At 35.6% G+C, this 27,111-nt stretch overlaps 2 protein-coding genes across 2 annotated transcripts; one reads left to right on the top strand and one right to left on the bottom strand.

The window, feature by feature from the left end:
- The first annotated feature begins 2,755 nt into the window (after positions 1–2,755).
- Positions 2,756–10,022, top strand: LOC104904408 (histone deacetylase 19). The gene is made up of 8 exons (XM_010692650.4): positions 2,756–3,019; positions 3,293–3,842; positions 5,082–5,522; positions 6,255–6,485; positions 8,241–8,308; positions 8,407–8,467; positions 9,316–9,390; positions 9,472–10,022. The coding sequence occupies exons 2-8, from the start codon at positions 3,315–3,317 to the stop codon at positions 9,568–9,570; spliced, it is 1,503 nt and encodes a 500-aa protein (XP_010690952.1). The 5' UTR covers positions 2,756–3,019; positions 3,293–3,314; the 3' UTR covers positions 9,571–10,022.
- Positions 10,023–10,559: 537 nt separating this feature from the next.
- On the bottom strand, positions 10,560–25,337 carry LOC104904407 (uncharacterized). Its single transcript, XM_057392289.1, has 9 exons — positions 22,550–25,337; positions 22,260–22,433; positions 19,636–19,757; positions 19,442–19,532; positions 19,072–19,360; positions 18,886–18,963; positions 18,693–18,763; positions 11,235–13,961; positions 10,560–11,129 (listed from the first exon to the last, which is right to left on the bottom strand). Exons 1-9 carry the CDS (start codon positions 25,242–25,244, stop codon positions 10,735–10,737), a joined length of 6,642 nt encoding a protein of 2,213 aa, XP_057248272.1. The 5' UTR covers positions 25,245–25,337; the 3' UTR covers positions 10,560–10,734.
- Positions 25,338–27,111: the final 1,774 nt, after the last annotated feature.

Genomic DNA, 27,111 nt, shown 5'->3' with positions numbered 1-27,111 from the left:
TGTGTCTCTGAAAGGCCCAATAAGTTCAAGTTGGAGGAAGTTGGGTTGGAGTGAATCTGAGGGAGCGAGATTTTGTGGGCCATAGCTTCAATGGGTTTGTGTTTTTGAAAAGTGAAACTGCCTGATTCCTCCTGAATCTGTTCAGGTGGTCCCACTGAATCTGGGTTTAGGGTGCCACTTGTATTTTCCTGGCTAAGAGTAGCGAAGGAGTTAGAGCAGAACAGGTGAAACTCATTTTCCGGTGAATTTGGGGGATTTTTTAAGAACAAAGTTTCCTCATACTCGTCGGAATCATCATCATGCAAGGTGGTGTGGAATTTGTTATTCTCTTCCAGATAGTTTAGAGAACCAAAAGGTATGAAGTAGTCTTTGTATGGGTCATAGGGAATGTAAATTCTGTCATCTTCAGTGAGTTGGACATTGGTGAAGAGGTTGGCTAGGTTGGTTTCCTCATGAGGAGGGACAATGTTGAGAGGGTGATCAGGTTGGTTTATTTCAGGAAGTGGAAGAGTGGGAGTAGGGTGGACTCTATTTTTGGAAGCCATTCGTGTTTGTGTAGGTAGGTTTATGTAAGAGAGAGAGTGTGATACACAATCTTCATCAGACAAGTAGTATAAATAGAGGAGGGACTTGAAGTGAAAGAGAACTGAAGTGAGTATGGAATTATCAGTAGAATTATCAATATGAGCTAGATATGTCAGACAGTACGCTTGCAATATCCTTTGGAAAACGTTTTGAGAACCAGTTTTTGAAAACTTACTATAGTTTTTTACGTTACTACCCTTAGCTTGTGAGATGGGGGTAGTTTCGTAAATCATGACAAATGCTAAACTTGCAGCTAGAGCTATTAACTTACCAGCGCACGCTTGTCTCGAAGGAAATGCTGGGTGGTTGAGCCTTCTCCTTGCAATAACTTCTCTGCGCATCCTCTTTTCTTCTCTTGGACTTGTTGACTCGTTATTTATCACTTCTGTTTCCATGGGTTGAACTCTCATTGAATGCATTCCTCTTCTCAGTGTTGAATGAAGACTTTTGATCCCTTTTTCGGTCTTCTTTTCTACAGTGAGTCTTCTTGGATTTGGAAGATCATATTGCCTTCGTTTTGTGTGCTTTCCCGCTAAATTTCCTCTACTATCCGGCAATTTCCGCTTTGAACTTTTCTGATCATGTGTTTGGGTTTGCCCCGCATTGCTACATTTCTTTGTTCTCTTTCTTTGCTCGGAATGATGTTGATCTTTTTCCCTGACTCGTTTGGATGTAGAGGCTTCGTTTGGGTTAATTTGTTCGGTAGGGTTGTTCTCAGAGTGAACCTTGTCCTTTCCTCGCTTATCTTGATTAGAAGAATGATTGTTTTGATTATGTGGACCTCCGGATCCTGACGAATCACTTGAACTACCATTATTATCCTCATCATCATCATCTTCTGGTAATGTTTGTTCAGATAGACTGTCTCCTTCATTGTCTCTTTCCCATGATATTCCCACTAGATTTAGGCGAGTTGTTCTATTTCTTTCAACCCTCTTGAGCCCTATGATTTTGTTTGAATATAGAGGTATAGCATTGCGCTCTATGATCGGGAAATCAACTCCCTGCCCAATATCTTCCAGTACCATCTCGAAATGACGCTGAGCTATTACTATAGGAAGTCTGCATCTTGCTCTTTTATGCCCTATTCTTCCGCATTTGGTGCAAAAAGTGAACACTCCTTCATAACTGAAATCCACCCATTCTCGTGGGCCTTCATGCCTGTTGAAAAAGAACCCTGGGACCAAGGGGTTGTTGATTGGGATGAGAACTTTTGCTCTAAGATAATCCTTGAATCCTTCTTTTGTGGATTCAGTGTCAAAATATAGAACGTGCCCAATTCTATCCAGTGCTCTTTTTGCAGTACTCATCTTATTATATAGAAGGGGTAGACCTTCTACCTTAACCCAGAGGGGAGTTCTTTGAAAAGTATGAGATCTAAAAGAGTCTTGAGGATTACATTTTGAAAATATGATTAGGGCTCCTTGATAATTTGCTGAACCTAGGTCAAGCAGACTTGCTCTATCTCTTGCATCAGAACAAAGGAAGAAGAACGTTTTCCCTACCTTTTTTACGTGGATTTCGTCATATGTTATCCAGTTTGTAGCTACCCAGTGAGCTATCTGGTTTTCAGTAAAATCTCTTAGATCTTTTGCTTTCCCTATGACTGTGTTGTAGAGGATATAATCCTCTTGTGTAGTATCCTGCTCTATTGATTCAATTAGGATGCCCATTCTTCTAATACTCGCTGTTTCATGATCAGCTATATTGGTAGGGTTGAGTAGAATGGGGGGTGGAGGAAGCATTTTAGTTTTGTTAGTTAGAGTTGCTTTGATTTGGAAGAGTATGGAGAGGAGGAAAAATTGTTAGATTTAGAAGTAGGGTTTGCACTCTCTTTTTCTTAGAGAGAGATGGTCTCTATTTTTAGAGAGAAGATGGTACATGAGCCAACAAGAATTATTGAAGTGGGATAAAATGTAAGCAAGAGGAGAGCAATATACGCTATAAGAGGATCAATAACTACTCTTTGTATCATTAGTTGTCTAACATTAAATAACTCAAAAGGTCAAGAATTTTTATTTTTAATTAATTTAATTTTATTTAAAATAATTGAATCTTAGGTTCTCCTATTTTCCGATTTCGAAATCCAAATAGGAACAACGAAAGAAATCGGACGTGGATACTATTTTTAAAACCGAGGTGGAGTATAAGATTATATCATCCATCAACAATTGTGAAGTTTCATAACAAGAGTGAAAAAGAAACATAAGCAATGTACTCCACTCTTGGTCTCTAGCCCTAACCCTCGATTACATTTTACATCTCTCTCTATTCTCTACATTCATCTTTTCCAGCTTACCTTTTCCAAGTTTTAGGAGAAGACAAAGAAGAGCGAGAGAAACTATCTAAATATTGCGCGCAAAATTGCATATTTCGACGAGACCTAAAATTGTTTCTTTCAACAATTTGATGGTTGGTTCAGACTAATTTTACTGTAAGTTTTAAGATTCAGAATTTAAAGCTTTCACATGTATTAGTAATTTAGTATGAACTCATAATTCATCTGTTGATTTATTTTTACGGATTTTTTTTCATTTTTATGCTTAAATAATTTCAGATTTTTACTCGTTTCTTCATATTACATTGTCAAGCTTTTTTGTGATGAATTTGTATGTTGTTGATAAAAGTATAGCTTCATACACTGAAGTTGAAGGTTTAATTTAGTGAATGTTAGGGTTTTGAGAGAAATAGTTCATGTTTTTTTCAGGAATTGGTGCCAATTTTAGGGTATGGATTCAGGAGGTAATTCGCTTCCGTCTGGACCAGACGGAGTGAAACGCAAAGTTTCGTATTTTTATGATCCAGAAGTTGGAAATTATTACTATGGACAAGGTCATCCGATGAAGCCGCATCGGATTCGTATGACACATGCTCTTTTAGCTCACTATGGTTTACTTCAACATATGCAAGTGCTTAAGCCGGTTCCGGCGAGAGATAGGGATCTTTGTAGGTTTCATGCTGATGATTATGTGTCTTTCCTTAGGGGTATTACCCCGGAAACACAGCAGGATCAGTTGAGGCAGTTGAAGAGGTTTAATGTTGGTGAAGATTGTCCTGTATTTGATGGTTTGTACTCGTTTTGTCAGACGTATGCTGGAGGTTCGGTTGGAGGTGCTGTGAAATTGAACCATGGACTTTGTGATATTGCAATTAATTGGGCAGGTGGCTTGCACCATGCAAAGAAGTGCGAGGCGTCTGGTTTTTGCTATGTGAATGATATTGTATTGGCAATTTTGGAACTTCTTAAAGTGCATGAGGTGAGTGGGTTGATCTTCACCATCTTCTACTTGTTTATGGTGATCACTTTTGTTTTATCTGTAGACCTATCTAAAAACAAGATTTTAACTGTATGTTGTCATTATACAACCGTTTTAAATGATATTTTTGCTGTGTACAGTGTACTAGTTATTCTTTCATCTTTTACTTCATTTTGTTAAGATTAGCTATCTTGCGCAATGAAGTATGTTTCAAATGTTGTTCTTTGTTTGTGATGTGTGAATATTCCCATCGAGTATTATTCCATTTACTGACGGAATGAAACTTATATCAGCCTTTGTTTTTTCATCGAAGCACATTGGCTTGATAGCCTTCATGATTTTTTTTTTTGTTATTTTATTGATTTTATTATTTTATTGGAAGGATTTTGACTCAACATATTTTATTACTTTTTGTGGGTATTAACTGGATAGATCTTTGATTAGTCTTTCAAGTTAAGAATTCCTTTGATAATTTTTTTTGAGGATGCTGGTAGAATAAAAAGTTATGGTGATTGGTGGCCTCGATCAGGTTTCTGTAGATTGCAGAATGTAATAGCATGAGCAGGAACTTTATAGTAAATCTTTAAGAACCCAAGTCATTTCCGCGTTTACAAAGAAGTATTACTTTCTTCTATTGTGTTATTCTATTGGTCCTCTGTAGCCCAGTGACGACGATAGTGGAACTCATACGGTTCTACCCCATTTTTTCACACACCCTGGCTGTATAAGTAAAGCTTATTTTTCCAAAGTGCTCTGCTGCGTTGTTTGAGCAAGTGAAGTTACTGCTGAATAGACTTGACTGGCTGTAAACCAGTAAATGCAGATTGACACACCCTGTTTAACCACACAGTGTGCATGTATATATTCTGCAGTGTCACATGTATCGGCGTCAAGCTTCTGCAGTCAATATCTTTCTGAGTAAAGATTAACTTGTTTAGTTACTCAAGGTGTTTTGCACTACATTCACACTCATGCTTTTGTGTTTGTTCAATTAAAACTGCGCAAAGTATCATTCAAGAGCTAATATCAGAAATGTTATGAGTGCGAAGCCTGGTTCACTTATAAAGTGTAGAAAAAAATTATCTCGAAGAAAGTATGCATCTTCATGTGCTTTACTTTCTTCACATGTCTAATTTTGCATGAGTAGACATTGAACTTTTTTTTGTATTCTATTATCCCTGTCATACTTGTCATTTTACGTATTTCTGTTTTTAACTGAGCACTTTTGAAATATTGCAGCGTGTTTTGTATGTGGACATTGATATCCACCATGGTGATGGTGTAGAAGAGGCCTTTTATACTACAGACAGGGTCATGACAGTGTCTTTTCACAAATTTGGCGATTATTTTCCTGGTACAGGAGATATTCGTGATACTGGATATGGAAAGGGGAAGTATTATTCTCTCAATGTTCCCCTAGATGATGGCATTGATGATGAGAGCTACCAATCATTATTTAGGCCCATTATGGGAAAAGTAATGGAGGTTTTCAACCCTGGGGCTGTTGTCCTGCAATGTGGTGCTGATTCCTTGTCTGGTGATAGATTGGGCTGTTTTAACCTCTCAATCAGAGGTCATGCTGAGTGCGTCAAATACATGAGATCCTTTAATGTCCCATTACTGTTGGTGGGTGGAGGTGGCTATACCATACGAAATGTAGCTCGTTGCTGGTGTTATGAGGTATGGCTTTTGCTTTTAACATATAGCCAAAAAAGTGCACACATGTAATTAGTTGTGAGACATCATTGATCACCTTTCCCTCTCAGCAGTAACTATCTAAGGAAAGATCATATGTTTTGAGTATGATTAGGCAATTATTTAGTTGTTATTTGGCATTTCCAATTGATGTCATTCAGCTGGCTGATTGACATTACAATAATGAGACAACTCTCTTGTCAAAGTTTAATTTGGATTGCAAGGATTTCACCCAATTATATATTTTAATTATACTTTTCAAGCAATCTAACATCTTAGGGTCTTTTTTGTTCAATTAATTTTTTTGACTTTCTGATCCTTTCTCAAGTTTTCCGGAATTTGAACTTTCATGAACTTCTCCAGACTTGTGCAAACTTTTTCCAAAATGTCATTACATGGCCGTGTCTGACTCTTGGACACATACCGGTGTTTGACTCTTCTAGCCGAGTCCTAGGTCATAGGTCGAGGACTTACTCTGCCAACCTGATTCTGAATGCTTTGTTCCTGAATGTGCATTATAACTTCATGACATCTACATTGCCTGTAAGATATTCCCTGTTTATTGATAAATCATGTCAAGGTTAGTAAGTTGAACTTGCCAACTCAGCATAATTTTTCCGCCTAACTAGTTAAGAGAAAGAATCCGAAAAGTTTGAGGCTTACTTTCCCTTTTTTAATTTCTTTATCCAACTGATTATCTGTTGATGCAATTGACAGACTGGGGTTGCCCTTGGGATTGAGCTTGATGATAAAATGCCACAACATGAGTATTATGAGTATTTTGGTCCTGATTATACTCTCCATGTTGCTCCAAGTAACATGGAAAATAAAAACTCACGGCCCATGTTGGAGGATATTAGAGCAAAGCTTCTTGAGAATCTGTCAACTCTACAACATGCACCAAGTGTTCCATTTCAGGAGCGTCCTCCAGACACTGAGCTCCCAGAGGTAGATTTCTTGTGTTTTTTATTCAGAACTATGTATTATATGCTCTTCAGAATTATGTGAAGCTGGGGAATAGTAGAACTCTTGTTTAAGAGGATGCTGTAGATTGCAATGGGACTTGCAATTGTTGAAATGATTGTGCACAGTCTAAGATGAATACTGGCTATCGTTGTAGAAAGTTTTTCTTGTGCATAAGAATGCAATTTTGGATTCGTTGAAAAACCTGGGGACATGGATCAATTAGATTGACATGAATTATTGTTGGGAGTTTGGGACCTATCATCGTAGTCTTTAGGTTTCCAGGATGAGGTATTTCAAGTCATACACGTAATCAAATTTATCTCTCTCAGTTGAGAACATTCTAATATTTTATTTTTTTCAATTAAAACTGGTTTAAGAAGTAAAATTTACAAAAGTTGATTGAAAAATTAAATATTTTCAGAATACGATATATGATGAGTAATTTCAGCTACTTTCCATTTACCTTAAGATTCATATCTATGATTGCGTGGGAAATATGAAAAGATATACTTCCTTCACTCTACAAAGAATGCAACACTTGAGTTTTCAATGTCTCTAATGCACAACTTTGACCATAAGTATATCTGATTATGTACTTAACAAAATTATCAAAAATTGTATTTTGAAACTACACATTGACATAATGTAATAAGATTTCACATGATTATGTTGTTATTATATAGTAGTGGGAATTTGTGGTCAAAGTTTGTAAAGTTCGACTTTAAAAATGCAAGTGTTGCATTCTTTTTGGAGCGGAGGAGGTATATGTTCACAAATTATCAATTTCTTCCATATATGCTTATATTAAGTTCCTATTTATTTCATGTATATGGTACTTCATGATTTACATATTGAAAAAAATATGGGGACACTTGGCATTGAAAGATGCGCCAAGTGTTAATTTGAGTGAATCTATTAGATACTACCTCCATTTCTTAATACCTGTAAATATGGAATTGCCCATGAACCAAGGTGGAGGAGAGAGAATAAAGAAAGGTCAATGTGATTAGTAAATAAAGTAAGAGATTCTTTGTATAAAATTTTACCCAAAAGAGAAATGTCGCTAGTGTTATAAAACATAATAAGGAATATGTTGCAATCATTAGGAAACAAAATTAGTATTTATAATCTCTTTCCGAATTGTGGTGTCTCATTTTATAAATCCGAACCTTGAGATGTTTATAGAAAAATACTCCCTCCGGTCTTTATTAGTTTACCCGTATTCCTTTTTGGGATGTCCCTTATTAGTTTACCCCATTCTTTTGTTTCTATTTTTGGAATAGGACCACTAACTTTTCATCATACATACATTTAACTTTAATATAAAATAATAGTTTCTTTTTTTTTTCTATGACCCACAACATTAGTTCTCCTAAAACTCTATGCAAAAGAAAGGGGTAAAATTTTGGTGGCTGGTACATGTTGGGCAGTATGTGTGCATTGCACTGCAAAGAGGGTTAGTAACAAGAATTATTATGCCTTTTGTACACTGACATGCAATGTAAGGGAATTAAATTATAATCACTCACCTCTTCAAGCTAGGAACATTAAATCAAAAAGGTCAAATGATATGCTTTTTCCATTAGGACTGACTCGTAAGTAACTGAAAGTAGTCCTGGATATTCTACGTTTGTTTTTGCTACAGGAAAGCTGATTATGCCCCCTTTCCTATAGAGTTTTTACATGCCACTTATATTATTATAAGCATATACCTTGAAGTTTCTGCCTACTGTTCAGGATGACGAAGATCAGCAAGATCCAGATGAAAGATGGGATCCAGATTCTGATATGGAGATTGAAGATCGGTGCGTAAAATTCATTTGTTTTGCTTGTTTTCACATTTTAACCTCTTTTTTTGACACCTCTATTTTGGGTCTTCATATTGTTGTTTTATTTGGTGCAGTCCTTTATCTGTTCGAAACAGAGTGAAGAGAGAGGCTGTGGAGCCTGATGCTAAAGATTCGGTATGTTTCTTGCTATCTAGTTTTTTTTAATGAGTCTGTGCTATGGTTACTTTATTTCAGGATATTCCTCCACACCTTCTTTTGATAAGCAATAATATTTGGTTGAGAGGCATGTACATAATTATAGGGAATTCAGTGTCTGGAAAATATTTGCAGTTTTATTTAAATATGTCTGCTGAATGGTTAGCTGAAGTTCATTACAGTTTTTCTTGTCATTTTGATGCACAACTTCTATTTGGATACCAAATCTGTGAAAAAGGACCTGTGGACAGTGTTTCTAGTAGAATACTTGGAATCATTGATGGTATTTTCCGTCGAAGATTTATGGAGCATTGCAAGGAAAAATGAAATTTAAGAATACTAGTGAAGTTATTACTTTGATATTTCAATCTAGTACTGTGTACCTCTTAAGATATTTGCTGACATGTATTTCTAGTTTTTAATAACTAACTACCATGCAAAGCAGTACTCACTACTAATGTACACCTTCTGGAAAAAAACTAGCACACTCAAACAAGGCTAAGAAGAGGATCAACCTTCATCGCTAAGCAACCAAAATTGCTTTAATCTGTACTTAAGCTCACAAGGCAAGAAAACAAAAAAGATCCAGCATGAATGAAGTTGGAATAGTGCTCCAAACTTTCAGTAGTGCGAAATTTTCTCCTGTTGGGTTTTAGTGCTTTACAAAATACATTACTTACCTATTGCTTGTGGTACTTGTGTTGTGACCTGATCATTTCGTATCTTTTTAGCTATCTTGAGGTCATAGAGGAGTTGCTATCTGTTTGCTATCATTCAGAGCGTAGAATAGTTACAAGAAGAAACTTGACCACCATGTTTGATTTCAGGAGGATGTCAAAGAACTTGTAGATCATGCGAGAGACATGACTCTCTCTTATGGTACAGGGAACACATCTTTAAAGGTGAACTGAAGATGCCATGGATCATCCACCTTTTTCAAGTTTGTCAAGCATTTGACATGTATTGTCCCTTCTCATTTGCAGGCTTCAAACTTGGGCTCAGAGCAACCGGAAGCTTGTGTGAAAACAGAGCCGGACAGCTCAAACAAGGCCCCTGATCACCCAGCTGATACAAGTTTATGAGGATTGAGGAAGTCTGACCCATTTTAACTAACCACCACGGTGTAGATTATTCAGATTTGTTATTTCCTCCGCATTATGTAAATCTTCGGGTCTTGCTGATCACATTGCAGGTGTAGTATATTATTAGGGAGGTTGCAATTTTTTTGTAGCGAGTAAAACATGGTCGTGGGAAAACACCTCAGGCAATTGTAAGAAAAACATCGTGCGGCCCTCGTAGGCATCTAAATCATGGTAAAATTCCGATGAACTTATGAATGATAGCTGCTATGCTTTTGGTTTATCGCTTTGTTGTTTAGCTGTTCTAAATTAAGTGATTTACTGTCACTAATGTGCAAATGTAAGAATATTATCTTTACCAAACGTGGTTAAAGGTGGTAATATTTACTTTTATGCGTTTGACAGTGAAGGTTGGAACTTATAATTTCCAATTTATTAAATGTTTATCTTGTCAATTCTTTGAAACATTTAGAGGATGCATTATAAAGGTGGTTTAGGGTCTGTTTTTTCCAGCTTATTTTCAGTTTAATGCAGTTCAGCTCTGGATAATACTTTTACTCATTCATTTCAGTTCAGTTCAGTTCAATTCAATTTAGTTCAATTCAGTTCAATTTAATTAAGTTAAGTTGTTTTATGTTGAAGAGAACACACCCTTAGATATATTAAAAGTTTGTTGAAAATTTCTTCTACAATAAAAGGGGGAGTCATAAATGATCAGTGATTTTGGATAATTAGTGTTTGGTGGAGAATAAAGATTCTTTATATGGAACTAGTATCATTTTTTATGTTTCTCTCATTTTTACTTATTTTGATGAATGTTAAAGCATAACTGTATAACTTGTGAGTTTAGCTTTCAGAAAACATTGTTCTGGAAAAATCTGGGTTGAGATATTTGGTCATGCTAGAAGCGAACGATTGCGATGAACTGTTTACCGAGGGTCCAAGAATTTTATGAGTCAGATCCTTCCATATTATAGTTAAGCAAAAGCGAATGCAAGACAACACAATTAGTCGATTACATTCAGTTTGAGAACATGCAGAAAAAAGCTTGACAATCTATATAGTTTATGCCCAAACTGTAATGTTTCAATCTCGAATACTTCGAGGCTTGAGAAAGAAGAGTAAAAGATCACTTAAGCAACGCATATAGGAGATCAACATCAATAATCAAACTTGCACCCCTCCTTGAATTCTCCTCTTTTGTTGCAGTCGAGTCCCGAGGAGCTGGTTTTTAATGGATGATAGCTTTGTAACCACATCACTCATGTCCAACCTTTCTCGCGGGAACTCGACTGAGCATGAAAGTGCTATTCGAAGTACAGAAGTCAAGGCCTCCGACATTGCACTGCTATCTGTCTCCTCTTGGTCCATGTCTTCAAGAAGGGCTTTATCTAGAACCTCGGTAACATATTCAGGTAGAGCTTCTTTCACAAAGCTATGAAGGCTTTGTCCCTGTTTGAACATGTTATTGGTAGGTCTCTTTCCTGTAAACATTTCTAGTAAAAGGATTCCAAAACTGTAGACATCGCCGCAAGTTGATACCTCATTTCCCAAACCATATTCTGCACATCATTATATCATGCCTTAAAATTTTTGCAAAGAAAATTTAACATAATTATGATATTTAAACATGTATGTATAATAGCAGGATGATAATTAATATATACCTGGTGGAGCGTAACCTATAGTTCCTCTAACTCCAATAGAGCTAGAGTTATCTGCATGAAGTATGCTCATTTCTTTTGGGAGGAACTTGGCTAATCCAAAGTCGCCGACATGTGCAACCATTTCATTATCAAGTAGAACATTGCTTGGCTTAAGATCGCAATGAATTATGGAGGCACCACTATCATGGTGAAGATAATCCAAGGCAAATGCAACATCAACTGCAATATCAAGTCTTTGGCGAATATTCAAGTTCCTTGATGAACTATTATTATTAGCTTCATCCCTGTCGGTTATCTCTGGTGGATGCAACCAATCTTCCAAACTACCATTTTCCATATACTCATAAACCAAAGCCTTGAAATCTCTGCCTTGATAGTCAACACTTGAGCAAGCTGTTATCACTTTTAGAAGATTTCGGTGTCGGATGCTTCGGAGCACACCACATTCGGCCATAAAACTCTTAGAAGCACCACGATACTCAAGGTTGAACATCTTGATCGCAACAGGTGATTCATCCTGACCATCAAGGATTCCCTTGTATACAGACCCAAATGTCCCACTACCAATCAGATTTTCCGGAGAGAACCCGTTTGTGGCTTTAAGAAGGGTCTGGTAAGACAAATTTGGAATATTTTCTAAATCACTAGAAGTTGATAGTGCAGTTGTCTTTTTTTTTGATGCCAAAATATACAGGAGCACAACTAATCCTAGTGTAAGAAAAACTCCTAAACACCCAGAAAAAATCGCAATTGCCAATTTCTTCCTATGCTTCAATCTTTTATCTTGTGTGTTGTGCCTAAAACTGCAATGCGGCAACTTTAACTCGGGTATGCCTCCGCAAAGCCTTTTGTTCCCCGTAATGAAAACTTCAGTGGCATTGCTAAAGACTCCAATTGTGGGCACTTCACCTTCAAGATTATTATGTGATAGATCTAGACTTTCCAACTGTAGGCTCGTCAAAAAATTTGGAATTTTACCAGAAAAATTATTGTATGACAAATTTAACAAAGCAAGACCTTTTAAATTTTGCAATGTATCAGGAATAGAGCCTTGAAAATAGTTTCCCCCCAAAGATAGTTCAACTAAGGACACACAACTAGCAAGAGATTTGGGTAATTGACCTGATAGCATGTTATTTGATAAATAAATGGAGCTCACACTTTTGAGTTGTCCAACTTCTTCAGGGAGGCTCCCAGTGAGTTGGTTTCCAGATAGATCAAGTAGGACAGACAATGTGCGAAGATTAAACAGTTGTGAGGGTATCCTGCCGCTAAGATTGTTATTTGCTAGATATATATGGGTTAGTGATTTACAATTTTCAAGAGTTGGTGGTATTTCACCTTCCAGACTATTATCATTCAGGTAAATTCGAGACAACATGGTTAAGTTTCCAATTGAGGATGGAATGACCCCTGATAATTGGTTTCTTCCTAAATCTAAAATCATGAGATTTTGGAGCTTTCCTATGCCTTGAGGAATGAACCCTGAAAGTGCATTGTCACCTCCGTGAAAAACTTGCAATTTGGCAAGATTTTCAATGCAGTTTGGTATTTCTCCACTTACGTTGATTTTGCTAAAGTACAACAACGTAAGCGATGAGAAATTACAGATGGTTCTTGGAAAAATTCCTTTGAAGTTATTTTCACCTATCTCTAACCATTGTAAATTGCTGGTATTGGCCATGGAAGAAACAAATTTCAAATCTCCAACTTGACCATACCCAAGGGAATTTATGTGAAGTAGAAGATGAACAAGCCTCCCTAACTTGTGCAAAGAAGGAACTTGTCCGTGAAGATTGTTATCATCTAGTTGTAGAATTTCTAGATTAGAGGAATTGGATATTGAAGCTGGAATTTGTCCGGTGAATCGATTAGAGAATATAGAGAACCATTGAATATGTGGAAGAGTATTACCCAAATTTGAAGGAAGATTTCCAACCAACTCATTCATGCCTAATTCTAAATTTGTCAATAAAGAAAGGTTAAAGATCGAGGGTGGGACTACTCCATAAAGTTTATTGCCGCCTAAATATAGACCGGTCAAATGCTTTAGCTTCCCTAGACTATTAGGTATATTTCCAACCAAGTTGTTATAAGTTGCATCGAGGCGAGAGAGGGAAGATAAGTTCCCTAACGATGATGGAGTGATGCCCGTCAACTTGTTCTCATCCAAAACAAGAAATTGCAAATTTAACAAGGAACCAAGCATAAGAGGGATTTCTCCCACCAACATGTTAACAGAAAGTCTTAAATCATTAAGGCTATTACAATTTGATATATTTGATGGAATTTCCCCTCCGATGGAATTATTACTGAGCCAAATACTTCGCAACCGGTGCAAACGACCGATTTCAGGTGGAATTGTGCCACCAAAGCTGTTATTATAAAGGAGCATCGACATGAGAAAACTTAAATTTCCAAGAGAAGGAGAGAGAGTACCTACGAGTTTCGACGAATTCAGATGAAGTCTCGTTACTCTCTGATGTTTAAGCCCACAGGTCACCCCATGCCACTTACAAAAGTGGAGGGTGTCATTCCATGAGCTCAACATATCTAAAGGATCATGACTTATCTTGGCTTTAAAATCCAACAAAGCCATTCGATCAGTCTCATTTGTCCCAGCACTAGAGAATTGAAGACAGTAGAATAGCATAATAGAAGCACAAATGAGCAAGTTAAATGAAAAGTATGGCATGGTATTATGCAAGTTTATAAAAAAAAATTGTGCTCAATTAAAGGTTAATATGCTTTTTTGTTTAATTAAAAGGCATGTTGCAACCCAGAAATTTATAGGCTTATACGAATGCAGGAAGTTATTAGAACCCAGAAAGAAGGAGTTACTGTGAAAACAAAGTTGATAGATTGTCTTGAAAGGCCAACTATGACATATGAGTCTATTCATGATATTACAGACAAGCAAATTTTGGAGGTGCATGCTTTGCAAATTCCAAACCTAGACCAGGTTTATTATTTTGCCGTGCTGCACAAGTTGGAACTAATTGTAATGTTTCTAGCGTGACTAAACTATAGGCCAATGTCTTTTCCACCTATAACTAGTTATTAGGCCTGGACTATGCATCTGATAAGAAAAAATTTCATTTATTAATATAATACTTTATGATAATAACACTGAATACAACGTAGTCTAGTGGTTAAGACTTTAGTATATATATATCAGGTTTCGGGATCAAACCCCACTATACTATGGGCCTATGCCCCGGATAAGAAAAAAAACATTATAGTGGTATTGTATTTTAGCATTATAGTGTTTTATAGCATCTATAAACCAAGCATTTATCTATTTTTCCCAAATAACATTAGCCTACATTTGCCTCAATTAAAATAGAACATATACTTCACCAAGTCCGTAGTGAGGCTGGGAAGCTGTAATTTAGCATAATATTATTTATAAGTAAAAACTATATATATATAGTTGATAATTTATAAGTTTATATCGAGATAAATCTAACAAGATCCCACATAAATTCCTTATATTACCCAATAAAATATTCAAGATCAATTGATATCTAGGATCACTTTATCAGTCATCTATGAAGTCAATTTGCACAAATTTGGTGTTATCGACTTCAACTATAGTACTAGCTTTTCTTGAGCAAAGTCTGGCTCATGTCAGGTACTAGATGTTCTTGAGCAAAATCATGCTCACACATCAAATACTAGTTTTTAGATAGTAAAAGTACATAAGATCACATTAAAGCCATGTCTCAAGTCAGACGGAGATCCAATAATCCTTGTCTCACAAACTTACTATTATTTGAAAATTATCCCTAAAATATAACTTCCTAATATTTCACCCAAACACTTCTTGAAAATAAACAATAATACAATATAACATTTTGTAAGATAATAATTTAACCTAAAGATATTAATCTTATATTTACTATACCATAATATTACTAATGCATGTGTATGTCTGCTTCACAAATTTTTATTCTTCATATAAACTGCATACTGCATGTCTGCCTCAAAGATTTGTTCACAGGAAATCAACTTGGTTAGACATGATCAACCTAGAGTCCTACTCCCTCCGTCCCATAATATAATAATCAGGAGACAGGACTTATATTATGGAACGGAAAAAGCAAATCTCATCTAACAAATTTAAGTTATATATTGAAGTTCAAATAATCACACTGTTATCAAGAGCGTCACGAAAATAATCCAAACTACCATCTTCCAAACCCTAATTTTTTCGGAAATTGAAGGAAAATGTCTGTGAAATCATCTTCAAGCAACAAAATTCCTATCAAATGTAATTGTGGTGTCCTAATTGCAAAAAGTCAACACCGGAATATGGTGATTTTGGTCGGAAATTCATAAACTGGTTCCTATTATCAATCGGAAGTATATTAATTGGTTTTTTAGACAAATAAATTTTTATTAGGTCCTTCCCTATTATGTACTTTCTCACAAAAAAATCATTTAATTTAATTGCTGAAACAACCAATCAGTAAATGATTTACATTTACAGGTACATGGATGATATTTTGAGTCGCCTTGAATTATCCTGTGGTTGAAGACTGATTGATGGCGAGAGATACTTGACCAGGAAAAAATCAGTAACAAATTAGTCAAAATATAATTGCAAGAAGATAATTCTAACAAATTAGTCAACATATAATTGGAAGAAGATAATTCTAAAGGTATCTTCTCATAAAATCATGTGAAGGAGATTGAAACAGCACCAGTAAAATTCAACAACTGCGAAGTCAAGTAATAGCTCAGTCAAGTCCAGCACAAACCACATGCTACGGCATTGACCATTGTCTTTTATGGATACGCGTAGGCTCTGTTTGATAGGACGTAAAATATTTTCAATGTATAATGATTTTCGTGGAAAACAATTTATAATGGAAGACACAATTCCAAAATTAGTTTTCCGTTGTTTGGTTTCATATAAGAAAAATGATGAAATAAAAGGAAAATAAAAATAAGATGGTAAGTGACAGGAGTGTACAAGAGAGATAAGGAAAACCATTTTCCTTTCATTTTACGCTCTTTTGCCAACCAAACAAATGTAAAACTGAAAATAGAGGAAAACAGTTTTTCGGGAAAATGTTTTACACCCTACCAAAAGGAGCCTAAATAACGAAATCCTAGGTAATTTTTGGAGAGGAGAGAGATAGAGAGAAAGAAAACAAAAGGGTCCCATGTAAACATGTGATAGGAGAGAGATAGAAAGAAGTTATTACCCAAAATAAAATTGTAACATCTTATTTATAAATTGCTAAAATAGAAAGTGATAACATGTAAAAAAGAAAAACGGAGAAAGTATATATTCGAATGAAGTGGTCAAATCAAGTGTTGTAAGAGGTAACAATAAACTCCTACAAGAGTTAGATTCCGAGTTCTAGTAACTTTTCTCTCATCTCTGCTCTTAGAAGGACGATAATAACTCTTGTAATTTCGGATACAACTAGAGCAAGTCCCCTTAATTTCTCTTTATTCCCTATTATCTCATTCTCCTCTTCAATTCTACACTTGTATATTTCATTTGATTTTTCTTAATACTTCCTACGTTTCAAAATAGATGCCACATTGTCTATTTACGTGTGTTTCAAAATAGATGCAACATTGTTTTTTTTTTCCTTATTTAGTAACTTTTACCTTACACTTTTACCATTTTACCCTTACTAACTAGTGTTATGTACATTAATCTACTTCTAATAATCTGATTAATCCTAACATGAATCTAACCTAAAACTAATGATTCCCACCAATTTTTATGACCTCCCAAATACCCCAATTAAATTCCCACCCCACCAACTTCATCTAACCTAGGGTTCTTCATCATCATTCATCATAACTGCTCATCTCCCTCATCTGTATTAACGTCCCTCTGTTCTCTCTCTAAGTTTTTCAGATCTACTCTCTCTCCTTAAACACCAACTCTTCAGATCTTCGCTCTCTCTCTCTCCTCATCTTCGTTTTTCTTTCTGTACTTAGAAATTTTGCTGGAAAATCATTTTCTCTCTCCTTAAAAATGGTTTATTCACTCAATTTGGAACCTTTGATTGATGCGCATTTTGAAACTACGGATGAGGGAGAGGCGGTGTTCATCTATGACGTCATGAAATCAATTGAAAATGGTTCTCCTTGGCCCCGTAGACTTTATGAATCAGGGGCTGCTGAGAAGTGTATGGGTCCAACTGCTTGCAAAGCTTTGGGTGCTGTTCTTGAAAATATCAAGAACATGAAGGAACCTTGGTTTCCTGATGATTTACCAAGTGAGTCCTCTGAAGAAGATGAAATTGTGAAAGACGAAGTTATAGATCTGGTGAGTTCCGATGAAGAAGTAAAAGAAAAAGTGGTTTTCAAAACTCCCATGAAACCCCCACTCTATGTCTCTACAAACCCTAATTCTGAACGCATTACTGTTTGTGCTCTTCCTTGTATGGACTTTGAGATGAATTATTATTCATATAGCCGAAAAGGAAAGGCTAAGGTGGGTTCTTTTGAGCAAAGTGGTGGAAGTGGGACAAAATCGTTCCTCAAATCTGGTTCAAAGAGGAGGGGGATAGTGATTGGTGGTACTGATTTGAACAAAAATTCTTGTAAGTGAGGTTTGACTACTGTCCCTTTGTTATCCTTATTTACTTGCGTTTTTTTCCATGTCAATATTTGCTGTTGTTGGTTTGTGTTTTTCTGTTTTAATGCTTATGTATATTCCGCTTGTGTTGGTGATCTTGAATATGTTGGTGATGATGTTGAATGTTTCTGTTGGTGATGTTCAATGTTTGGGTTGCTGTTGGATAAGCTTGGATTGTGTTTGATGCTTGTGTTCTTGGAAGCTGTTGGTTGTCTTGGTTGATTATTGGTTCTGTTGAGCTTGACCTAGAGTTTAAGGGTGATGTCAAATTGATGAATGATGAGTTATGAATAGAGAAAGCACTTTTGTTTTTCATTGGTTTGTTGTTCTATATTGAGTCTCCCTGTTTTTTAAATCACTCCCTAATCCATATGATGAAGGACTCACCAATAACTTGAAGTGAGTCAATGATTTGCTCGGCATTGTGCCTTGAGGTGTTAATGAATTGATCTCCTTCATAAGTTAAAAGTCTCCCTGATGGATTTTAGAAGGTCAAATGATGTCTTAACATGAATGATTGTGATTGTAGTTCTTTGCTAATTCATAAGTATGCATCGGTCCCTAAAACTAAAAGAAACAATAACAATGATGTAAATAAGAAACATAACTGTAAATAGAATAAGCATAATCATTGATATAAACTGCATTTACAAACCTACATTCCTCCACTACATTTACATAGCTTAGGTTTGGTGTGCAGTTTAACAAAAGTTCCTACTTCAATGTGATTGTTATGTATTTACCCAAAAAAACATGTTCTTCCAAAAAACCATTTTCTTCACAAAATTCACCCACTTTTAATGTTCTTCCAAAAAACTGTTTTCTTCAACAAAAAAATGCACACATACCATTCACTTTAGTCTTCATCAATAACCCCCTCATTGTCAAAGTACTCAAGTTCTTCACTTTCATTTGGTAACTTCTCATTCAAATAGTGCACAGTTTCATCCACAATAACTTGATCACATTTGACATTCTTGGGGAGAAGACCCAACCTTTCTAATCTTTCTTTTCCATGATGAGGGTTCTTGTAATTATTACCTCATTTTAACCTGTAGAATCTCAACCATAATCCACTGTAATTGTAACCATGTGTATTTCATAACACTAGGATCAAATCTGTCATATGCATCTTGCACATTTGTTATGAGCTCATCTATGTTCTTAGGAAAATAAAGTTTGATACATTAAAGCTTGTATGGCTCTAAAAAACCCTAAATCAAGAACATATTTAAATCTGGGGACTGAGGTGACTGTTGAACGAGCATGATGTTGAACCCATTTTGAGTTGCTGCTGCCTTGAATGCCTCATCATTTCCTTGTATGTGAGGCCTAGCATTGTCCTGTTGGATGAATATATCCTTGGACAGACCAGCAGGCCATTTACTCATTATAGATGGCAGTACATTCTGTATAATCATGTCTCGGATGACCTTCTGAGTGATCCTCTCAACAGCCTTGGTTTCAATAGTGCCCTTATCTCTGTTTTTGGTAGTGTATTTTGCTGCCACCCTCTCTACAAAAGGAAAGATGCCAAACTTGCCATCATGAATCAGATTAACTTCAACATCATATATACATTGGTTTTGATACTAACCCCATAAACATTGCTTTAATTTTGAATCTCTTTGATTGGCAACATCTATATGGATCATCTTCTCTTGGCAATAAATAAAATCTCCTTGTATCTGGGTTCAAGTAGAACCATTTCTCATCAATGTGTATGATGTTCTCCATGTCTATAAAATGTGCTTGTTCAGTGGATGTGCCAGGCAGAATGTGGGATAGCACCCACTTCATCCTCTCCAATTTGTGAGTCTCTGTCAAACTTGGATGGTTACTACTTGTATGGCTTCTGAGCTTCCCCTTCTTGAGCAGTCTATAAATTGCTGAAGGAGACACTTTAAGTGCCCCTGCAAAGCATCTAACTGAAGTGCGTAAATTCAGTGGCACTGATTGGAGAAACTCCTCACTATATTCCTTTAAGTTCCTCCCCACAGTTGACATTTATGTACATTTGAAACGATTTGAAACTGATCGGCAAGGATTTCATATATGTACATTTGAAACGATGACTTATGCCTTATCAGGGTGTTCCTTCACCATTGAGTTGAAAAGGCCCTTTTAACCAATTCTTAGCGAGAAGGTATTGTGTCAGACTCGTCTGACACAATACAACTGGTCGGACCACATCAGTTAGAAGCACTTGGGTTTCAGTTGGTCTTCATTTTTTTTAGTTAGTTACTAATTTTTTTTTCAGTTAGTCTTCATTTTTTTTCAGTTGATCATCATTTAGTTAATGTTTTTCAGTTAGTTTCTAATTTTTTTCAGTTAGTCTTCATTTTTTTCAGTTAGTTTTGATTTTTTTTTCAGTTAGTCTTCATTTTTTTTCAGTTGGTCATCATTTAGTTAATGTTTTTCAGTTAGTTTCTAATTTTTTTTCCAGTTAGTCTTCATTTTTTCAGTTGGTTATTGTTTTTGTTTCAATTAGAAGCACTTGAAAAGAATAAACCAACGTTCTTCTCGTTCTCAATTCTCTCTCCTCCTCCTCCTCACAATTATTTCCACAATAGAGGGGAGGATTGAGAAAAACAAACACATCAAACAAATCTTTCCAAGATCTTTCTCACTCTTTCAATTTCTTCTTTTGCTTCCATTATTAACAACATCAACAATGGGTTTCAACAACAATTATAGTCGTAATTATTTTCTTTCTCTCTCCTTCAATCATTCTTCAGTTCTGGAAAATATTTGATTCTTCTCCTTCTTTTTTGTGCTTAAATTTCTGCAGATTTCGAGCTCTTTGACGCTTGGAGAGAAACTTTGCGCTGTAGTTATACCTTTCGTTGCTATCGTTGAAGCGCTTACTTTTGGCGTTGCTCATTGCTTTTGGAGTTATTGATGGTCCGACCGAAAGTTTCGATCAGACCATCTGATACAATACTTTCACATTCTTAGCTGAGTGACTTTGTACATATATTACGTATACTAAGGCTATATTTAGTTCACCTCATTTTTGCTTATTTCAGATCTAATCAGATCAGAAAAAATAAGTTCAGATCAGATCAGTCAGTTTTGAAAACTCTTTTTTTTTTTTTAGCCAGAAAGAAAGAAACTAGGGAGGTACCCAATTAACAGGCCACCCTAAAGCATCCTTACGGATGATCTTGGAAAAAGCAATATCAGGAGATTCAAACCAATAACAAAGATTAGAAGTGGAATGGCCATAATGTGCCATCCAGTCGGCAGCAAAATTAGATTCTCTAAAAACATGCTGAATATGATACTTATCAAATTTTCTCAAATCATCAGCTGTTTGAAAACTCATTATTATTATTAAATATCTTTCATTACATATTAGTAAAAATTATAATAATTGAATATTAATAAAGTACTCATTGAGACGAATCAAACAAGACCCCATATGACTATATTTTTTCTTATAGATTGAGAAAAATCTAAATTATAAGATCTTGTAATCAGATCAGTTTAGAAAAAATAAGTTCATATCAGAAAAAATAAGTTTAGATAAGTTCAGATCAGAAAATTTCGGGTGAACTAAACATAGCCTAAGTGATTGTATACTATACATAAGTAGACGGCTCGGGACTTGTTTTAAAATGCGGTAATGGGATTTGTTAGAAACTTAAATCTCTATTTTTTTTTCTTTTCTTTCTAGTAGACAACTAAGAGGATTCTTCAATTTCATGATTTGGACAAATCTGGACTGAACGACTTGGTCATGCTAGAAAACAAAGTGATACTCGCATGAAAAATTGGATTAATGAGTCAGATCTCTCTACCAAAGACTATATCATATTACTCCAGCAAAATCCTACCACAATATCATTAAGTTTGAGTACATCGAGAAAGAAATCTTAAAATTCATCCATTATTCAATATTCAGAATCAAACAAGACATCGAATACTCTATAATAGATCTATACTAAAAAAAAAAAAAACCACTTAAGCATATACATATTGGCTCATTATTTTAATCTTGAACTGGGGTACTGCATGATAAGCTCACTCATTGTAGATCAACTTGGTAATCGTCAATCACACTTGTGTACCTATGCTCCAAATGAAGACGAATCACACAATCAGTTAACATGATTTATCATAAAATTCAATTAAAGACACTGTTAAAGAACATCAATAATCGAAGGGAAAACCAGTAGTTGAAGCCTTAATTGTAACCTATTTGAATTCTTCTCCTCCGTTGCAAGCGAGTCCCTAGGAGCTTGTTTCTAATCGATAATAGCTTTGCAGCAACATCGCTCATGTCCAACCTTTCTCGCGGGACCTCAACTGAGCACGAAACTGCTATTCCAAGTATAGAAGTCATGGCCTCCAACTTCAAGCTGCTATCAGTCTCCTCTTCGTCAATGTCTTCAAGAAGGCTATGATCTATAAGACTATAACCTCGGTCACATATGCAGGCAGAGCTTCTTTGACAAAGCTATGCAGACTTTGGCCATCTTTGAACATGTCATTGGTAGGCCTCTTTCCTGTGAACATTTCTAGTAGAAGGATTCCAAAACTGTAAACATCTCCGCAAGTTGATACCTCATTTCCTAAGCCATATTCTGCACATCATAATTTCATGCCTTAATAATATAGTTATTTCAAAGAAAATTAACACGAAATTTATAAATTTAGACCTTGTATGAATTTAATAACAAGAGGATTACGATTAATTTACCTGGAGGAGCGTATCCGATAGTTCCTCTAACTCCAATAGAGCTGAACTCATTTGCATGAGAGATGTCAATTCCTTCAAGGAGAATCTTGGCTAACCCAAAGTCACCGACATGTGCAACCATATCATTATTAAGAAGAACATTGCTTGGCTTGAGATCACAATGAATTATGGAGGCACCGCTATCATGATGAAGATAATCCAAGGCAAATGCAACATCAACTGCAATATCAAGTCTTTGGCGAATATTCAACTTCCTTGATGAGCTATTATTAATAGCTTCATCTATATTGGTTATTTGATCTGGTGGATGCAACCAATCTTCCAAACTACCATTTTCCATATACTCATAAACCAAAGCCTTGAAATCTCTGCCTTGATAGTCGACACTTGAGCAAGCTGTTATCACTTTTAGAAGATTTCGGTGTCGGATGCTTCGGAGCACACCACATTCGGCCATAAAACTCTTAGAAGCACCACGATACTCAAGGTTGAACATCTTGATCGCAACAGGTGATTCATCCTGACCATCAAGGATTCCCTTGTATACAGCCCCAAATGTTCCGCTTCCAATCAAATTCCCCGGGGAGAACCCGTTTGTGGCTTTAAGAAGGGTTTGGTAAGACAAATTTGGAATATTTTCTAAATCACTAGAAGTTGATAGTGCAGTTGTCTTTTTTTTCGATGCCAAAATATACAGGAGCACAACTAATCCTAGTGTAAGAAAAACTCCTAAACACCCAGAAAAAATCGCAATTGCCAATTTCTTCCTATGTTTCAATCTTTTATCTTGTGTGTTGTGCCTAAAACTACAATGCGGCAACTTTAACTCATGTATGCCTCCACAAAGCCTTTTGTTCCCAGTAATGAAAACTTCAGTGGCATTGCTAAAGACTCCAATTGTGGGCACTTCACCTTCAAGATTATTATGTGATAGATCCAGGTGTTCTAATTGTAGGCTCGTCAAAAAATTTGGGATTTTACCAGAAAAATTATTGTATGACAAATTTAACAAAGCAAGACCTTTTAAATCTTGCAATGTATCAGGAATAGAGCCTTGAAAATAGTTTCCCCCCAAAGATAGTTCAACTAAAGACACACAACTAGCAAGAGATTTGGGTAATTGACCTGATAGCATGTTATTTGATAAATAAATGAAGCTCACACTTTTGAGTTGTCCAACTTCTTCAGGGAGGCTCCCAGTGAGTTGGTTTCCAGATAGATCAAGTAGGACAGACAATGTGCGAAGATTAAACAGTTGTGAGGGTATCCTGCCGCTAAGATTGTTATTTGCAAGATATATATGGGTTAGTGATTTACAATTTCCAAGAGTTGGTGGTATTTCACCTTCCAGACTATTATCATTCAGGATAATTCGAGACAACATGGTTAAGTTTCCAATTGAGGATGGAATGACCCCTGATAATTGGCTATTTCCTAAATGTAAAATCATGAGATTTTGGAGCTTCCCTATGCCTTGAGGAATTACCCCCGAAAGTGCATTTGCTTGTCCGTAAAAAGTTTGCAAATTGGCAAGATTTTCAATACAGTTTGGTATTTCTCCGTCTATGTTGTTGTAGTCTAATTCCAACAAAATAAGCGAAGAGAAATTGCAGATGATTCTTGGAAAGTTTCCTTTGAAGTTGTTTTCACCTATCTCTAACCATCCTAAATTGCTGGTATTGGCCACGGAAGAAACAAATTTCAAATCTCCAACTTGACCATACCCAAGGGAGTTTTGGGCAAGTCCAAGAAAAACAAGCCTCCCTAACTTGTGCAAAGAAGGAACTTGTCCGTGAAGATTGTTGTCATTTATTTGTAGAGATCCTAGATTAGAGGAATTGGATATTGAAGCTGGAATTTCTCCGGTGAATCGATTAGAGAATATAGAGAACCATTGAATCTGGGGAAGAATATTACCCAAATTTGAAGGAAGATTTCCAACCAACTCATTCATTCCTAATTCTAAATCTGTCAATAAAGAAAGATTGAAGATCGAGGGTGGGACTACTCCAGAAAGATTATTGGCGGCAAAATATAGATCGGTCAAATGCTTTAGCTTTCCTAGACTATTAGGTATATTTCCAACCAAGTTATAATTTGCAGAGAGCATAGACAAGGAAGATAAGTTCCCTAATGATGAAGGAATCTTGCCTGTCAACTTGTTTTTTGCTAAAGACAGAATTTGCAAATTTGACAAGGAACCAAGCATAGGTGGGATTTCTCCCACCAACATGTTAAAATAAAAGTTTAAATAACTAAGGCTATTACAATTTGATATATTTGATGGAATTTTCCCTCCGATGGAATTACTTTTGAGAGAAATAGTTCGCAACCGGTGCAAACGACCGATTTCAGGTGGAATTGTGCCACCAAAACTGTTATTAGTAAGGATCATCGACATGAGAAAACTTAAATTTCCAAGAGAAGGAGAGAGGGTACCTACGAGTTTCGACGAACCCAGGTCAAGTATCGTTACTCTCTGATGTTTACGCCCACAGGTCACCCCATGCCACTTACAAAAGTGGAGGGTGTCATTCCATGAGCTCAACACATCGAAAGGATCATGACTTATCTTGGCTTTGAAATCTAACAAAGCCATTCGATCAGTCTCATTTGTCCCAGCACTAGAGAATTGAAGACAGTATAAGAGCATAATAGAAGCACTAATGAGCAAGTAAAATGAAAAGTATGGCATGATATTATGCAAGTTTATAAAAGAAAGTTGAACTTAACAAAAATTATATTAAAAAGAGCAATTGAAGGTTAACATGCTTATTTGTTTGATTAAAAGACATGCTGCACCCTGGAAATTTATAGGCTTATAGGAATGCAGGAAGTTATTAGAACCCAAAGGAGTTATTGTGAAAATATAGTTGATAGATTGTCTTGAAAGGCCAATGAGTCTATCCATGATATTAATTGTAATGCGTTGCAAATTGCAAACCTAGACTAGATTCATTCTTCTGCTGTGCAGTGCTGCACAAGTTGAAATCAATTGTAATGTTTCCAGCGCGCACTAAACTATAGGGCCTATATAGGCCAACGTCTTTTCCACCTATAAGTAGTTATTAGATTCGGGCCCTGCTCCAGGTAAGAAAAAAATTCATTTATCAATATAATACTTTATGGTAATGATACTAAATACAACTTAATTTAGTGGTTAAGAGTTTAAGACTTTAGTATATGTACTTGAGGTTTCGAGATCAAATCCTATACTACCCAATTTCTAATTTTTTTTCCTTTTAATATATTTACTAGTATTTAGGCCCGGACGTTGCCCCGATGTGGTATTATTTTCCGAAATTGATACGCATTTTTTTCCATTTTCATTAAAATATATTAAGGAAAACTCACCATTTAAAAGGTATAAATATAATAATGTGGACACTTAAAACATCACTAAAAGTTGGTTGAGATGGTAAATGTGTTTGTATAAAAGTAAGAGGTCATGAGTTCAAATCTTGTTGCGAGCTAATTTTACTTTTTTTAATTGACATGACTTATGTACATTAGACAATTTTAGTGGAGTAATAGAGGTACATTGGCAAACCTAAAAACACGAAATATGCAACTATTTCTAAACTGAGAAAAGTATAATACTATGATAATTGCAATATTTGTTTTATTAATACACAATCTTTATTATTAATAAATTTTCTATTTCTGAAGATTATAAAGTTGAAAATTTTAAATTATATATTGACATAAATTCAACTTCATTATACATATCTAATTTTTTTAATATATTTGCAAAAGTGATAATGTTGAAACTAATAAAAGAACAGATTGGACGAAGTACAATCGAGTATAATGGTAGTATATTAAAAGAAATTTGTTATATAAGGTAGTTTCTTGAAAGAAAATTTTTAAAAGATAGTTTTTTTTTTTTTATAAAAGTGGTTTTAAAAAGTAGTTTTTTGAAAATTTTCCTATTTATTATGTAAAAAAAAAATGCTATTTGTAGTTAGAAATTTTTACAATATATTAAAGATTATTTAAACTAGTGTATATATACATATTTTTTGTGACAACAAGAAGCGAAAAGATGAAGACAGTGCAGGGACCTAGCAAATGGCAAGTTGGCAATGGCAACTTGAGTAGTTAAGTACATGTGGCCCATGAACATCAAGTTTCTTTTAGCCTGTAGACTTGGGGATACGTCAACGAACGACGACTTGACTTGGAAGTTGAAATATATATACTCCCTCCCTCTGTTTTAAATTAGTTGCGACACTTTTAAAATCACGAATTTTTAGGCAATTTTTGAAGAGAAGAGAGATATAGAAAGAAAATAAAAGGACCCCATGTGATAGGAGAGAGATAGAGAAAAATTGTTACCCAAAATGAAAGTGTCACAACTAAATTAAAACTTCATAAAATAAAAAGTATCACAACTAAATTGAAACGGAAGAAGTAATTTTTTTGGCCCCTTCTCGAAAATCCGTGGTAAGGTGAATTGTCTCTGGGCTCCTCTCGCAGAGGGGCCACTCACCAAGATAGTAAAAGCATGTAAGATGACATTAAAGCCATGTCTCATGTCAGACGGAGATCCAATAACTCTT

Source organism: Beta vulgaris, chromosome 9 (genome assembly GCF_026745355.1).
Source record: "Beta vulgaris subsp. vulgaris cultivar EL10 chromosome 9, EL10.2, whole genome shotgun sequence".
Classification (NCBI taxonomy): domain Eukaryota; kingdom Viridiplantae; phylum Streptophyta; class Magnoliopsida; order Caryophyllales; family Amaranthaceae; genus Beta; species Beta vulgaris.
The sequence above is the reverse complement of the archived record's forward strand: the minus strand, read 5'-3'. Positions and strand labels throughout refer to the sequence as shown.